Source organism: Vanellus vanellus (assembly GCF_965231255.1).
Source record: "Vanellus vanellus genome assembly, chromosome: 1".
NCBI classification, from domain to species: domain Eukaryota; kingdom Metazoa; phylum Chordata; class Aves; order Charadriiformes; family Charadriidae; genus Vanellus; species Vanellus vanellus.
The window spans coordinates 148,799,126-148,815,781 of NC_138905.1; the positions used below are offsets into that span (position 1 = coordinate 148,799,126).

Here is a 16,656-nt window from a genome sequence, read left to right on the forward strand (position 1 = left end):
CAATTAAATTTTTGGTAGAAATAACTTGGTAATGGAGCACTTGGTTATTGAGTATTTTAGGATACTAGTACCATATAAGCTAAAACTGCCTGCCATCAAAATTTTAGAATGTGGAATTATTTAAAAGATGAAGTGGACATCTTACCCCTGCTTCACAGAAATGATTGGTAACATATGAAATGATACTCCTAGCAAAGTAATAATTTAATCCTTGATTAACACGTGCTTCTGTGGTGAATGAAGTTTCTTGCTTTAGTCAATTTGAGCAAGGTCCCATTGCTTTACTCAATTTGAGCAAGGTCCCATTCTGTAGACAAAGTTTTCTTGTTGGTAGGACAGTATTCTGAAAATCTGGCTTTTGGTTTTCTGTTGATAAACAGCCTCGCTTTGCATTTCCTTTGATTTTTTTTTTTATTTATTTTTTTTTTTTTTCCCTCAGGGGATTTTTGTAACGTTTTCATGTTTCTTGTTTGTGAGATCTAGTATTTGGCACGATATTCTATGAAAGCTTGAGCTGGCCTTGAAAGCAATTGTTTGGTAATGATCAAATATTTGAGGCCTTCTTGCAGGTCTTGATACCTTGTATTACTTGAAGTAGCAGAAGGTCATGGGAAGTTTAGCAAATTAGTCTATTTTCTTTTTTCTAGAACTCTAATCTCCTAACAGAAAATAGTGGAGAATTTTAGCAACTAGAGAGTTTATCCAAATTGCTAGTTTTCTTACGTTAAACAAGTTTATTTACAAATCATGAAAGTACCTATAAAGTACCTATAATGTGCAGCCAAATGTTTACAGAGTACATTTGGTACACTTCCATGTGTGAGAATTTGAGATTGTTGGAATTTTTTTAAAATGTTGCAAAAAGAGATTTTCATTTCCCTTGGAATTTATTAAATGTAAGAAACTGTTGAGAATAAACTGACATTTAGTCCAGATCTACCTCTGTTTTTGTTCACATGTCATGCTAGACTGCAAAACGCTGCCAAAGCAAACAGTAGTTTATTACACTCTTAGATTCATTCAAATCACAGTTGGTGACATGATTGGATAAGACTCTGCTACTGGTGTTTTGTATATGGGGCTTTGCTAACTGTTTGGAATAGGTATGATTTGTTGTATGGGATCTAAGTTAGATTCCTAGCCTAAAATGGGGCGTTTGCTCCATTTAGCATGTTACACAGGCACTAACTTTTTGTCAAGTGTAATATACAAGAACTTTCTTGATTTGTTAAAAGCCAGTGAAATTGGGAAGCTGAGAAACAATTGGTCTGTATGCTAGTACATATGCAAGAATAAAACCGTTGTTTTCTTTCGCTTTTCCCAGTTAGAGACACGTTTGCATTCTCAAACTCATGTGCTTCAGTTACTCTAACTTCAGTTAAAGGAGCAACTTGCCTGTGTCACTCAAGCAGCGATGCACGCAGTTTCATGTGAAACGGGAAGAAATGCTCTAGTCACTAATTCTCTAGTCTGGTACATCACGCAGTCTTCCTTCATGTAAGGAACTAGCATTTTCTTCAGAATGGGGTACAAAAGGCATTCCATTTTGGTTTGTAGAGGCAATCTTGTATGACCAGCTCGTTTCATTTCATTAAAAGTAGCTGGATACATTGGAACATCCAAGTTCTTGTTGTTGGAGCTCAGTCTCTCTGATCTTACTGGAGAACCACCTGTGTTGGTTCTGGAAGTTCCCAAGCTGCATATACTTGGAGGCTAGGAGAGTTTTCTGGGCACCTGACTTTGTGTGCTCTCCACGTTATTACACTTTTGCCTTCTAGGTATCTGCTATTCACTCCTGTCTGACACAGGATATTGATTTAACCCACATGAAACTTTTGATATACTGTGTGACATCTGGTCTTACAATTGTTTCAGCAGTTGCCAAAGATACTAAAAGAAAAAAATACTGAGGGGAAAACATATTTGTTAAGCTCTCGAGTTCATGAGGAATTTACCTGAGTTGAATCTTGAGTATATTTATCTATATTCCCGGCATGCCAAAAGTCTTAAGTGGGAAGGTTTTGGTTGACTTCAGTTCTCCCTCCAGTCTCATAAGAAAGGAGATGGAAGAGGAAGAATCCATCTGCTGAATTTATATCCTTTGCTTTTCAGTAACAGATTCATATCAGTTTTCATAAATCACGTGAACATTTTACAGAGGTGTCTAAACTATATGCAGTAAGAAAAAATGTAATTACTATTTTAAAGCGGCATTTTCTGAAATCATATTTGCTTCACAGTGAATAGCTAAGATATTTTTGCAAGTTAAGTTTGAGCCAATAAATCAAGGACTCATCTCCCCATCTTTTTGCAGGAGCTGGTTTACTTTGTTAAAAAGGAAACCTTGATCCCTAGAGCAACAATGAATTCCATTACAAGGACATGCTTACAATACACTGCAGATACTAACTCAGACTTTGGAAACAGTTGAGTTGCAGCAGCAAAGAACATGAACATAGGCTTCTTTACGCATTTGTACAGGCACCTCACCCTTGTTAATTACCATATTCTCATCTAGGTTGTGGTATCTGTTTTTTTTATCAGCGTAGGTGGACCTATACAGGGACAAAAGATCAGGAGCAAAATCTTGCATGCTTTGACAGTTCATGTTTGCCTGAAGGTGTGTGTCTGTACCAGCTTCTTGCAATGAAAAGTGCTAGCTGTGACTGCTCCAGGGAATTCTGCTGTAAAATTTGGCACCAGGTAACACTATACTTGTGCAGATCATTGCGGCTTGATAATCCACAGCCTGGAGAGCATCCCTTATGTGATTATTGCTTGGGATGTAGGTTCATTAAAGGTGCCTGGTGCACACTCCTTTACCTGGATTTTACTATGTCTCATGGCAGAAAACACAAGTGAGGTTTGTCCTATTTCTGTAGATTTGGCTAACATCAAGTTTAAAGAATATAAAGAAAGCTGTATCTGAGCAAAACATAATACCGGACTCATTGTTTCAAAATCAGAATGGTCAACAAAACAGTAAAATAAAACATAGTCCTGACAACAGAATTCCTTTTTAGTGACTTCTGCCTTTATTACTTATAATTATACTGTAGTGATTTAGTCTGGAATCTGAAGTTAGTGAACTGTGACGTCTGTCATGGCTGCTTCCCTACTTGCTGTTTTTATAGGCTTTAGCCTGTCAAATATATCGTCTTATATTCTCTTCTTTTACGAACTGGAATAGCATGAAGGCCTTAAAAGATTGTTAATATTTGAAACATTTCCTGGGATAATGAGTTTCACTTCCAAACTACCTTTCTGACAGGAACAGACTATCACTTCAGTATTGCTGGTTCATTCAACATAATTTTCTTGGCTTTGTGGTGTTTCCTACATTATGCATTAGAAAAAGTATCTCAGTTCAACTCTGATCTTAGGTTTTCAGTACACAGATGGTTCTCTGTAGAGACCACAGGTGATATGCTAGTCATGTCGTTTGCTCACATATAATGCAGTGCTTAAAATCTACCTCATCTTCTCTCGCTTCCTGCTGCTGTTGTTGGTGGAAACTGTTCTGCTTCATTCTTGGTTTTGGCTCTTAAGCTCCTGTTATGGTTTGAAAAACCCTTAAAAATTTATTGTTGTTTAGTCAATCATTCTGTCACTTGATGACCCCTCCCCATCTGGGAAGGGGAATTGGGGAAACATCAAGGAAACCTGGGGGTTGAAATATTAACAGATTTAATAGAATAAGACTAGATGATTAACATCAATAACACTGAAAAACCAATATTGATCCCGATACCAATACAAAATACACAAAGATTATACTCAGCCAACTATATCAGTAGGAAGCTGTGCACTCCCAGCAGTGGACAGCAAATGTCAGACGCTGCCAGCACTATGGCTTTGAGACAAAGGGAAGGCCTCAGGGGTCTAGCACTGGGGCAAGAAGTTCTCAGGATTGCAGCCATCAAAGGAGAGAGAGACTGTGCAGCAAACTTTCTAATTTATGTTGAATGTGATGTTCATGGTATGAAATAATCCTGTTGGCCAGCTTGGGTCAAGTGCTCAGGTCTCACTCCTCATCCTTGCACCTGGGAAGCTCGAAAACACTGAGACCTTGAAACCGACACACCATAGCTGGCTATAAAGTAAATATTTTCATCAATTCAGACACTAGAGTATTCTAAAAGTGCAGTTTTCCTGAGTATTGGAAGATAAATTAATCCTGTGTCGCTCAAACCAGGACAGCTCTTACAAAGACTGGGTTGGAGTGCACTGTAATAGAGGAGGATGGTTTCCACTTCATGGGGAGCTACTGACATGCTCTGGGGAAGAGAAGCATCCAGAAACTGCACTGTGGCAAGTGAAAGAGTTGCAACAAAGTGCTGCTGGCAGCATGTCTTCCACTGAGAAGAATGAGAAATTACAGGGATAACTAAGGAAGAGACGGCTGATCCTCAGGAGAGACTGAAAGAGCTTTCTTCAGTGTTGGAAGAGCTGGACTATTGTATTTTTTTGTGTTGGTAGAATCAGAGAGGAATTCTTCAAGGTGTGATCACTTTCTTTAAACAACAGGTTCACTGCAAAATTGCTGACTGTTACAAAAGCTTGCATATGCCTTTCACTGATGTCAGTTTGAAGCAGTGGGTTCAGCATATGGGGGGTCCTGGTTGACTCCATATCAGCAGACACTTTTCTCAGTTGTGCTTTTGTGGATGGTTGGTTTTTGTTGGTGTTTTTTTTGTTTGTTTTTGTTTTTGTGGTTTTGTTTTGTTTTGGTTTGGGTTTTTTTTGCAGGGGATGGGGTAGAGATGGGGAACTTTGGAGGGCTGGCTCTCATTCAAATTGCTCAGGTCTGATAAGCTTTTCCCTAGCAAAGGGAGAACAGGTGCATAGGTTTACTGTTTGATTCCATTGATCAACAATGTAGCAGTTACAGCAGTTAATGAAAAACATAACAGCTGATAAACCGTTTCTCTTTCTAATATCCACATGTATACTGGCAAGAGATACGAATACTTATGGCTTAACCTGGTTTTGTGGGGGTTTTAAAAGGTGAGGAGAGAAATTGTTGTCTTTATTACAAGTTAGGTTAGAGAAGTCAAAATGAGAAATTTTTTTTGACGGTGAAAGAAGGATCAAGAACAAATGTTTGCTGATGGACACGTGAAATTAGGAGGAATCAGCAAGCAAAGCAGGGAGATTTACAGTAGGGGAGTCCAGATATATTCTACTGTTTGTGATGCTGCAGTTTATTTAATGATAATAATTGTGTCTTTGAATTAATATCATGGTCTTTAGCATCTATCTGTTTAGGCTGTGTTTCATAAGTAGGAGGTTCTGTCTGTTCCTGCAGTCACTTTGTAAATTGTGCTATAGTTTGATTACTGTCACTAGATCCTCCATTCAATGCAACTTTAGTTTACAGCAAGCTTATGTTGCTCTATCTATTGAGACACACTCTCCCCCCGACAAGCTGAAAAACCATGCAACTAGAATAGTGCTTATTAATTTGGCCTGTTAAAGTTAACTGAGGATGGCAGAACAACTGCCTGTTATTGGTCATCACCACTTTGGCAACTACAGACAGGAATTCTTAACAGTTTTGTGGTCCTTGCAATGTTTGGAGCAGGTGACATGGAAGGGAGTGCTACATGGAACATGTATAGCCTGAAAGTTAAGAGTTAACTGTTTTGAATTAAAAATTTAATTTGGAGCAAATTGTAATCTACAGGCTTTATTAGTGCTTTGGGGTGATGCTTAACACGTATGTGTTAAAAGCATGAAAAAAATTCTGAAGAGATAACCAAAATCTGAAAAATAATTGTTGAAACTGAAGTGTCTATTGTCATGTCAGCTGTTGAAAGCAAAAAGGAAGAAACCTAAAGTTTGTGTGGAATAAGTTATTAGTATGTCATGTTATTGAAAAAGTGTGCTGTTTAACTGTTTGACTTTGGTGTTTTAGACTGCTTAAATTCTAGAATTTATCTCAAGCATTTTTTTATTTTTTTCCTTAAAGTATGAATTCAAATGCAATATACAAATAAAATAGTTGTTGCTGCACATGTCTGTGTACTTCATTCTGTAGAGCATATTATAAACTATAATACCAGAAAAATTCTGGGTTCTGGGTAAGACTACTTACAATCTATCAGGAAAAAAATGGTGCTTAGACTTTTGTCTGTGGTGTGTTCTGTTTATTTTAAGTTGCTGTGTGAAACCTTTCTTAAGATAATTATTTAAAGGTTCTAGCACAATAACGGAAAACTGTGCTGCTTCTGATATTGAAGTGAATACCTGAAAAATAGAGTTTCGTTTTGAATCGGTGTCATTTTAGAGGATGATACAATGTTAAGTAAGCCTTCAGGAATAGTAATCAATAACATAATGGAAAAAATGTTAACTAAGTAATTTGTCAAGGTAGAATTTACATATGTTACTTGAAAAAAAGATGCAATGCAAAATTCTATTGTCAGTGTTCATCACTGTTGTGTTCCTATCTGGTTCAATGGGATAAAGCCCAGTGTCCTATTTTCTAGAATTCTAACAGTTTAAAAATATTCTCTCTCTTTCCACAGGCCAGTTGGAATGCCAAAAATGGAAAAAGTTTACCTACATAACCCTAGCTCAGAAGAAACAATTACATTAGTATCAATATCTGCTACAACATCACATTTTCACGCGTCATTTTTTCAAAATAGGGTAAGTTATTCTGCTTTCTCAAAATGAACTTTACCTTTTCCTTCCCCACCCCAAATGGGAGCTTGATTTCCCTCCCTTCTTTAAATGAGCTACTTAATGCAATAATTGCATACCTAAAAGTATTAAGATACTGCAGTTCTTTGTTTCATATCAGTTACAAAGCAAATTTGAACTGAGCACGGAAGCGCACGTGAGCTCTGTACTGTGGTTTAACCTGGCAGGCAGCTAAATACCACACAGCCGTTCCCTCACTCACCCACAGTGGGATGGGGGAGAGTGTTGCGAAAAGAAGGTAAAACTTCTGGGTTGAAATAAAGACAGTTCAATAGGACAGAAAAGGAAGGAAAAAAAATAATGTAATAATGATAATAAAAAATTATGCACAATGCAATTGCTCCCCACCTGTTGACCAATGCTCAGCCAGTCCCTGAGCAGCGGCTGCTCCCCGGCCAACTCCCCCCAGTTTATATGCTGAGCATGACATCATATGGTATGGAATATCCCTTTGGCCAGTTTGGGTAAGCTGTCCTGGCTGTGTCCCCTTCCAGCTTCTGGTGCATCTCCAGCTGGCAGGGCATAAGAAGCTGAAAAGTCCTCGACTTAGTATAAGCACTGCTTAGCAACAACTAAAACATCAGTGTGTTACCAGCATTATTCTCATACTAAATCTGAAACAGCACTACACCAGCTGCTAGGAAGAAAAATAACTCTATCCCAGCTGAAACCAGGACACCTTACTAGAAGAGAAGGAATGAAATATTGCATAGGAGTTCAGACTACATTGGAAGCGTATACCATAACTGATGGTTTAACAGCAGATCTCCTTTGTTGCAGAAGTGACTAAGTGTACGTTGCCTTAGAGCACATACAGGAACAAGCTGTTCTTATACTTTTTCTGAAAATTGTAAGTCCAGTGAAGTGATGTTAGTGTGAAGCAGTCACTCTAATGCACTTATAATACTGCAATCATGTTACAGGAACTTGCAAGTTAAAAAACATGGTGTCAGCAGGGTTAACTCTTAACCACATTACTGTCAGATATAGTCCTCCAGTTTCAGTTTTGTCTGCAGGGCCTGTGGCTTAGCAGGGGCCACGTAAACACTAAAAACTTCAGAAAACCTGTCTATAAGCAATCTTTCTCACTTATGGAAATCTTGTAGTATTTGCCTTTCTCCAATATTCTGTAAACTGGCAGTCCAAAATATTTCTGTGATAAGTTGAACTCTCGTGTTCAGAATTCAACATAAAAATTCAATTAAATATGATCCTGCACTAGGTAATAGGTCTAAAATACTGGTATTTTTATTAATTTTTTTTACACATTTTTATTTGTCTAAAACTTCTACACTTTTTTTTTTCCAAATCTGCAGGAGACTTTCTAACTTCAGTTTTCCATAAAGAACACAAGGAGATCTTCTGTAGCACAAAAAGTATTGTTCATCTGCAGAGTGGAATGTCTTCAATAAACAGTTGTGCTTATTCCTCTGCTTGCTCATTTTTATTTTCCAGAAAATTCTTCCAGGAGGGAATACGTCCTTTGATGTCGTTTTCCTCGCAAGAGTAGTGGGAAACGTAGAGAACACTTTATTTATTAACACTTCTAATCATGGGGTATTTACTTATCAGGTAAGAGAATTAGTCTTTCAGAAGAACTTGTGAAGTGTCAGTCAACCAGAGAAGTATCTATTATGGCATGCTTCATCATCCACAGATATTTGCACGGTAGTGGTGGTGGTGTTTTTTTTTTTTTTATCAGCCTAGTTGAAGTAGTTTCCATCCCTGCTGTTTGTTGTAACACAGAGGTATACCATTGTAAATATTTGTAGGGCAGTACTATAAGCCAGGTCGATGAAATTATGTGGGGTTTAAAATCCTCCCAACAGCTTTTTTGTGTGTTATATTAGTGGCTCATTGCAGTGATCTAGATTGTTCTTTGGCTCTGTACTCACCTGATCCAGTCACAAGACAATGTTATTCATTAAGCTGGCAAAAAATTGTTCACTTGAGATTCAGAAAGATAAACCAGACAGATGAGAGAGTCTGAAAAGTGAGAGAAATCCTCTTCTTGAAAGAATAAGAGTCTTACCATGACAATGTTTTGAAAACAACAAGAAAAACACTTCCCATATGTTTCATATCTGTTTCATAATGGTATGATTAAAGGGTATTTCACATCTTTTTAACCTTTAGCTGGTATCTAGTGTTACAGATTATCAGAAAAAAAGATGGCATTTTGACTTCCTATGTTCTAAATATGTCAGTGTAAGTAAGTAGTAGCAATGAGAAATACCCTTTAGCTGCAAACTAAACCAGTTTCTTTATTTCAGTGCTTTAGCATGATACTGGTTTTAAATGTTTGGTTAGAAATATACTATAAAATTAATTGAAAAGAGTACTTGGTAGATTGCTAAAATTGGCTTTGCAACCATTACATACAGCTACTTAAGCTTGTTTTTCTTTTTCTGAACCAGGTGTTTGGCATTGGAGTACTGAACCCCTATAGATTGCGCCCATTTATTGGGGCACGAGTTCCTGTAAATAGCAGTTTTTCTCCTATAATAAATATACATAACCCTCACAGTGAACCTTTGCAGGTGAGCCTAAGAGAAAACCATGAAATGTTCATCTGAGTTTGATATTAAACTGAAAATTTGTTTATTTTGGTACTTCTTAAAATTCTGTTTGAACTTTAAAGCTATTTGAGGCCAAGTCTTTCATACTATATAAATGTTTTTCTGTTTAAATGCAAATTGGTTCTAGAAATTGTAGATTATGCTCACAGATCTCTTAATATGATGAATTGAGGTTTTACTGTGAAATTTCCTTTTTTAACTCTTTATTTTGCAGTAATTATGACCATTTTAAACTTTACTTCCATATTTTTCTTAATTACCAGTTAACAAAGTAAAATAGATCTTGTGCTTTTAATCCCAGTGTGCCTCTTGGCTTCCTCCTTCTTGTTTTGCACAGCATAAGGTGTCTTTACAGTGTACCCTAGTATGTAACGTTGGCAAGTGTTCTTATGTTAAGGCAGGACTGATGTTTATACCTGACCAAACAAGTAAATGAATAGTCCTCTGATAAACATGATCTGATTCTGTTAAGTGATCCACAAACTGAAATGGTACAAAAAGCACAAAGTGTAGTACTAGCAGATGGCTATATCGTCATTAAATGTGAATTTATAAGAAACTCCAATGGTCACGTAGTTGTTAACCTGTGCCATTGCACCTTATAATACCTGATAACTAAAACAAGATCCCCTTAAAGTTGAGTGCTAACATTTTCCTGTTATCCACTTCAGGTGGTAGAAATGTATTCCAGTGGAGGTGATCTCCATTTAGAGCTTCCAACAGGTCAGCAAGGAGGTACGAGGAAGCTATGGGTGAGTAGTTATATCTTGCAGTGTTGATTGTACTTGTTTGGGGAGGTTTTATTTTGATATGATTTTAGTTTGGTTTTTTTTTAACCGACTTTGTTTTTTGTCATGTAATCATTAAAAATATCCCATAAAAATGGAAATGATAACAGGGTATGTTAATTGTATGGTAATAGGAATTGAATGAAAGGTTTAATTAAAAGAAGCCATCTGTATTGAGCTGTGCTTTTTTTTGAAATGAGAGGAATAAGGTGATTACCAGTAGAATGAATTACACCTACCTAAGGATTCAGGACAATGTAGTCCTTCTGATGGCCTGTGAGCTGGAGCTAACCCACAGGGAAAACATACAGATTTTCTTGTTGTTATTTTTTAAACTGAGAAAGTCCTTCCTGCAAACCACTATGAGTGCATACTTGGATTGAAAAAGCAGCTGAACGAACTTAGGGAAGCTGAATCTACTAAGGAGTACTAAATAAAACAGCAGAGTGTCTAGCTGCAATAAAACCCTAGAGCATGAGTCAAGAGTGGCTGGAAACTGTTCTGGAAAATAATCGTACATGTATGCCCTGCAGTTACTCTTTGCTCTTCATGTCTGCTGCTGGAAACAAGGTAGTGGGTTGGGTGGACTCACGGTCTGGCCCGATAAATCTGTTTTGTTGCATTCTTCCCTTAATGTAATTTTGAAGTAATACATACTGATAGCCTTTAGTGAAATATATTTTAGAAGCATCCTGAAGGTAGCGTATTGGCTCCCTGCTGTATATCACATTATTGGTCATGTCCAATTAGATACAAACCTGTTTTCCTCTTTAATTAGAATTATTCCTTCTTTAGATGACTGGTTTTTGTCTGGGAGAGACTTTAAAGTTGTTGGGCTCCAAAACTTGTCTCTTGCTCAAGTGTATCATTACAGTCACTGACAGTTACATCTGTTGGAATGAGTAAAGCCAGGATATCTCAAAGTAAGCTAGGAAGGACCACACAAAACTTGATTCCTGGCTTTTCTGGAGAAAGTCCATGAGAATGGCAGTATCCTAGTTTTAGATACAAAAGTTGCAAGGAAGTGACTGTGAAAACAGATCACAAGCATTTTAAAAAATGCAGTGGAAAGAGTAAACAGATGCTGAGGGTTAGATGTAAACATTAAAATGGATTATTTTTTTTTTAAATACAATTTAAAAAAAAAATAAAGGTCCATTTCAATACGTGTATTCATTTAAAAAAATGAATTTGTTATGATTTGTCACCAATCCCTAGTTACACATATGGAAGAGTGAAATCACATCATTTGGAACATTAATGAACAGCTGCATTATCTTAGGTCTGTGAATAAATGTGAAAAAAAGAACTTGAAAGCTTCTTAGTTTAGAGACTCACCAAGTAGTAGATGTTGAAACTACTTACTTTGATATTCAGCAGTTTTCAAAGAACACATCTACAGTCACTGTAGGACCATCTGAGGAACCTGAAGGTGCACAAGTCCATGAGACCTGATGAGATTAATCAGCAGGTCATAAGAGAACTTATCATGACTATCCATCATATTTGAGAAGTCATGGCAGTCTGGTGAAGTTCCTGGTGACTGAAAAAGGGGAAATGTAACCCCCATTTTTAAAAATGAAAGAAAGGAAGAGTTGGGGGTCTACAGGCCGGTCAGTCTCACTTCTCTGCCCAGCAAGATCATGGAGCAGATCCTCCTGGAAACTATGCTAAAGCACGTGGAAAAGGAGGTGATTGGTGACAGCCAACATAGCTTTACTAAGGGCAAATCATGCCTGACAAATTTGGTGGCCTTTTATGATGGCGTTACAGCATTGGTGGATAAGAGAAGAGCAAGTGACACCATCTATGTAAATTTGTGTAAGGCATTTGACACTGTCCCAACATGACATTCTGGTCTCTAAGTTGGAGAGACATGGATTTGATGGGTGGACCATTGGGTGGATAAGGTTTTGGATGGATGGCCACGCTCAAAGAGTTGCGCTCAACAGCTTGATATCCAAGTGGAGACCAGTGATGAGAGGCATTCCTCAGGGGTCAGTACTGGGACCAGTACTATTTAACAACTTTGTTGGCAACATGGATGTTGGGATTGAGTGCACCCTCAGCAAGTTTGCTGACTACACCAACCTGTGTGGAGTGGTCAACACACTGGAGGGAAGGGATATCATCCAGAGTGACCTGCACAGGCTGGAGAGGTGGGCCTGTGCAAACCTCATGATGTTCAACCAGGCCAAGTGCAAGGTCCTGCATGTGAGTCAGGGCAATCCCAAGCACAAATACAGGCTGGGCAGGGAATGGATCAAGAGCAGCCCTGAGGAGAAGGACTTGGGGGTGTTGGTGGGTGAAAAGCTCAACATGAGTCAGCAGTGTGCGTTTGCAGCCCAGAAAGCTGGCTGCGTCCTGGGCTGCATGAAAAGCAGCGTGGGCAGCAGGTTGAGAGGTGATTCTGCCCATCTACTTTGCAGTACTCCCGGTGGGGTCTCACGAGAGCATCCAGCTCTGGAGCCCCCAACATAAGAAGGACATGGACCTGTTGGAGCAAGCGCAGAGGAGAGCCACAAAGATGATCAGAGGGTCATATGAAGACAGGCGGAGAGAGTTGGGGTTGTTCCAGCCTGGAGAAGAGGAGGCTCCGGGGAGACCTTATAGCCACAGCCTTTCAGTACTTAAATGGGGCCTACAAAAAAGGTGGAGAGGGACTCTTTATCCAGGATTGTAGTGATAAGATGAGGCGTAACGGTTTTAAACTGAAAGAGGGTGGATTTAGGTTAGATATCGGGAAGAAATTCTTTACTGTCAGGGTAGTGAGGCACTGGCAAGGTAGCCCAGAGATGTTGTGGATGCCCCACCCCTGGAAGTGTTCAAGGCCAGGTTGGATGGGGCTTTGAGCAACCTGGTCTAGTGGAAGGTGTCCCTGCCTATAGCAGGGAGGTTGGAACTAGGTGATCTGGTCCCTTTCAACTCTAACACTTCTATGGTTCTATGATTGTGCTGTGGAAAATACGGCTTGACCTTCAGAATGGATTGGTTTGTACTGCAGAAAGCAGAGAGCAGGTGTATAAGACAATCCATACCTATACGCATTACGTCCTGTCCAGTCTCCTTCATCAAAAACACCGAAGATAGAAGCGGTGAACTGAAACATCAACTGATGCAAGGACTTCTCATCAAAAATTCCTACTTTCTGCCATATTTATTTGCAGTTCTGCGCAATTTCAATTTGTGTTTAGCACTGAAACTGTATGCCTTGTGTCTGCTTTGGAGAAAAAACAATTAGAATATACAAAATTTGATGTTACTGCACTCAATAACATTTTTATGAATAGACTTTGCTTTTTGGTAGATTATGTCAGTTTAGTCTACTGTCTTTTTACCACAATTTTAGTACATAAAACTTAATCAAATCAGACGTGAAAGGCCTCTTGCATATACCTATTTTTAATCAGTGTCATATTAGATGATTACAGCTATCCTTACTAAATTTAATGGTAACTTTAATAACATGCAGCCTATCTCTTACTGCTGTTGCAGCTTTTTGTCTTAATGCAATTATACTTAATGCTTCTGTTGTAATTTTTTGGTGTGGCATCCTTTTTTGTAATTACTGCACTTTCATAGATGTGCTTTGATTGTTTATCAGGAAATACCTCCCTATGAAACAAAAGGAGTGATGAGAGCCAGCTTTTCTTCAAGAGAAGCAGATAATCATACAGCCTTCATTAGAATAAAAACAAATGCCTCAGACAACACAGAATTTATCATTCTCCCTGTTGAAGTAGAAGTTACAACAGGTTTGTAGAAAAGTGGTTGTTTTGTTGTTGTGGTTTTTTTTAAGTTATTCAGCTTAATTAACTTTTAGTATTACAAGAAAACGGTAACTTCTCTCTCTCTTTTTTTTTTTTTTTTTTTTTTTTTTTTCTTAAAGCTCCAGGAATCTATTCATCAACAGAAATGCTAGATTTTGGTACGCTACGAACACAAGGTAAGCTATACTCCAGGTCTCAGTATTTGTGAGTAGTATGGTGGGGAGGGGAAAGCCCAGTTATCTTTGTACTATTCAGGATTGCTTATGGAATGATGCTTTTTAAATGCCAGAGTTTCAAAAGCAGAATAACGTGTTATAGCAGTGCACAAATCTATTCACCTGCAAGTATACCCGAGATGTGTACAAGCAAACAGTAGTTTGCACATCCAGTTCTAAGTGTAGTAATAACATTAGTCTTACACAGTTGCACATGGCTTAGTCTGAAAACCAGTTGTCAGTTTACTTAACTTGTGAACCTGTTTTGAAAGATGGCTTTACATCTGTATAAGTATTAATAATTTTCAGACACAGGGAATAGTGAAAGTGCAAACTTAGTCAAATTTGTTACTTATGATATGATCTCTCTTTTTGAAGTGCAGCTTACACATCTGAGCCGAACATTTTACATTTTAAATTAATATTGTTTAGTGAAATAAAAAATATGCGGCAGAAAGTAGTAAAACTGAAGGTATCTTTTGAAATTGTGAAAGGGACTCATTACTGAAGAATAACAGTATATATCTTCTTTCCACTAAAAAAAGGTAGCTTCTAAAGTACTTTTCCTTGCAACTTACTTGACATGTAAAGATTTTTGAATAAGATTAGTTTCTGCTGAATATTGGTGCATCTGGCAAAATCATTCATTGTAGTATTCTAGCCTGTTCATTCCTTAATGTGTTGGAAATACGAGTGGTTAGCTGAAGCATGCAATACCTACTAATACACAAAAATGCAGTTTTTAAGTGTGTCAGATTCTTGGGAGTAGCTGTTTTGACTGGCTATACTGTCATGTTAGTCTAACTTTCTTAACTCTGAACGACAGTGGATTTATATGAGAAACCAGCTAGTGCAGATGACTTTGTATAAGGTTCTTATGTTAAAATAGCCTAATAGCCAGGTGTGTTTTTTGTTCTTTAACAGATCTGCCAAAAATTTTAAATCTGCATTTATTAAATTCAGGAACAAAAGATGTGCCAATTACAGTAAGTTTTATTTCCTTTCAATTTGAAACTTTCTACTTGGGTTTTCTTTCTCATAAAAATTGATCATTCACAGGTTTACCATGTAGTGTTCAAAATTAGAAGCTAGGTGATGTGTGACTGAAAATGTAACTTAATAGTAAGACAAATAATCTGTACGCATGGTAAAATTCATTTGCTTCATAGCCTTCTTTGAAGGGCTGTTTCAGCGTTTATAGGCTGCGCCTGCAATATCTGAGCCTCTGGAAGCTTTTATACTTGCGAAGAGTAACTCCCATTCAGTGAACAAGAGATTAATGCAGAGTCTATGGGATTCTTTGTCCTCATCACACACTCCATGAGAGTGTATAAAGTGGTTGTCCAACATAATCTTTTAAGATGAGCGAAGAGTAGCTTTCAAGAGCAGACTGTAAAGTGACCCTTGTTTTCTTGAGGTTATCTGCTTTGTAGCTTTGAAATAGGAAAAAAGCCTGCAAACACTCTAGAGCCCTTTCCAGTGAGATCACTGCAGCTGCACCTAAAGCGCAGCCAGCTTCAGAATTCTAGGTTTTGGATTTTCTACTTTCTATTTTTATTACAGAATTTTGGCGCTAAGCCGGTAGTCTGCCTTTGTTCATTCATACCTTTTTCCTGTGTAATTTTTCTTATTGCCCACTATTTTTCTCACTTCTTCCTTCTCCCCTTCCTGTCTTCCTTGTTTTCCAGATTTAGTTGTATAGCTAGCTATACCTTGTCCCAGTGCATTTCAAAAAGTGTTGAAGTGTTGAAAAGAAACCAGAGGAGCCAGAAGAATGACTGAAGGATTGGCAAAGGTTTCTTACTGAGCTCTTGGAGAGCATTTCTGTGTTTTTAAAGCTTAGAGCTGTAACTGTAGGGAATAGTATTTTAATAGTAGAGGTCTAACAAAAACTTAAAATAAGATACTGGAAACTGAGGCTAGATTAATTTAAACTAGAGACAGAACACATTTTTAGTAACAAGGATAACTTTACACTGTGGTAATAGTCCATTGCAGAGCTTGTTAAGTTGTTCGCTAATAATTTTCAAGTCAAGAGAAACTTGCAGTATAGCGCAGACAATTTAATTCATCGAAGTCCTAATGCTTATTGCATTAATGAGGTCAGATGATCCTATAAGGTCCCTCATGGTCTTGTAAGCTATAAGCAGCCAGCTTCCTTGGAGGGTTTTTATTTAAAAAAAGACCTGTATATGATTTTTACAATCGGAGGGTTGGTAAATGTATTAAATTATTATTCCAGCTATGTCTGCTGTCTTACATCATGTCCATCTTCCTAGATTTGCCAGGTTTTTGGCATAGGGACAGTTTTTTGTGTTTTTTTTTTTTTAATATGTATAATATACTTCCTGACTACAATGCAAATAACAAAATATTCAAACCGTCAGTATCATTTCTAATATCTGATAATGTAGTACCTAATTCATATTCCTCCATTAAAAAAAACCTACCCATGTTTTATAAGCTATGGTCTTTGGACTGTAGACTACAGACCATAGTCTGCGGCCTAATGGAAGGCTATGATTTGATAACCGTTGTACATGTCATGACAGAACTTTTCCAGATGAATTATTCTTGTTCAGAGTATCAAAGCAGT

At 37.7% G+C, this 16,656-nt stretch overlaps 1 protein-coding gene across 1 annotated transcript in view; it reads left to right on the forward strand.

The window, feature by feature from the left end:
- TMEM131 (transmembrane protein 131) overlaps positions 1-16,656 on the forward strand; it is a 105,803-nt gene that overhangs the window by 45,208 nt on the left and 43,939 nt on the right. The window contains exons 5-11 of the mRNA XM_082493167.1: positions 6,531-6,654; positions 8,164-8,280; positions 9,126-9,248; positions 9,959-10,039; positions 13,680-13,830; positions 13,965-14,021; positions 14,985-15,046. Of these exons, the coding sequence (XP_082349293.1) occupies positions 6,531-6,654; positions 8,164-8,280; positions 9,126-9,248; positions 9,959-10,039; positions 13,680-13,830; positions 13,965-14,021; positions 14,985-15,046 (715 nt within the window). The remainder of the gene's footprint in view (positions 1-6,530; positions 6,655-8,163; positions 8,281-9,125; positions 9,249-9,958; positions 10,040-13,679; positions 13,831-13,964; positions 14,022-14,984; positions 15,047-16,656) is intronic.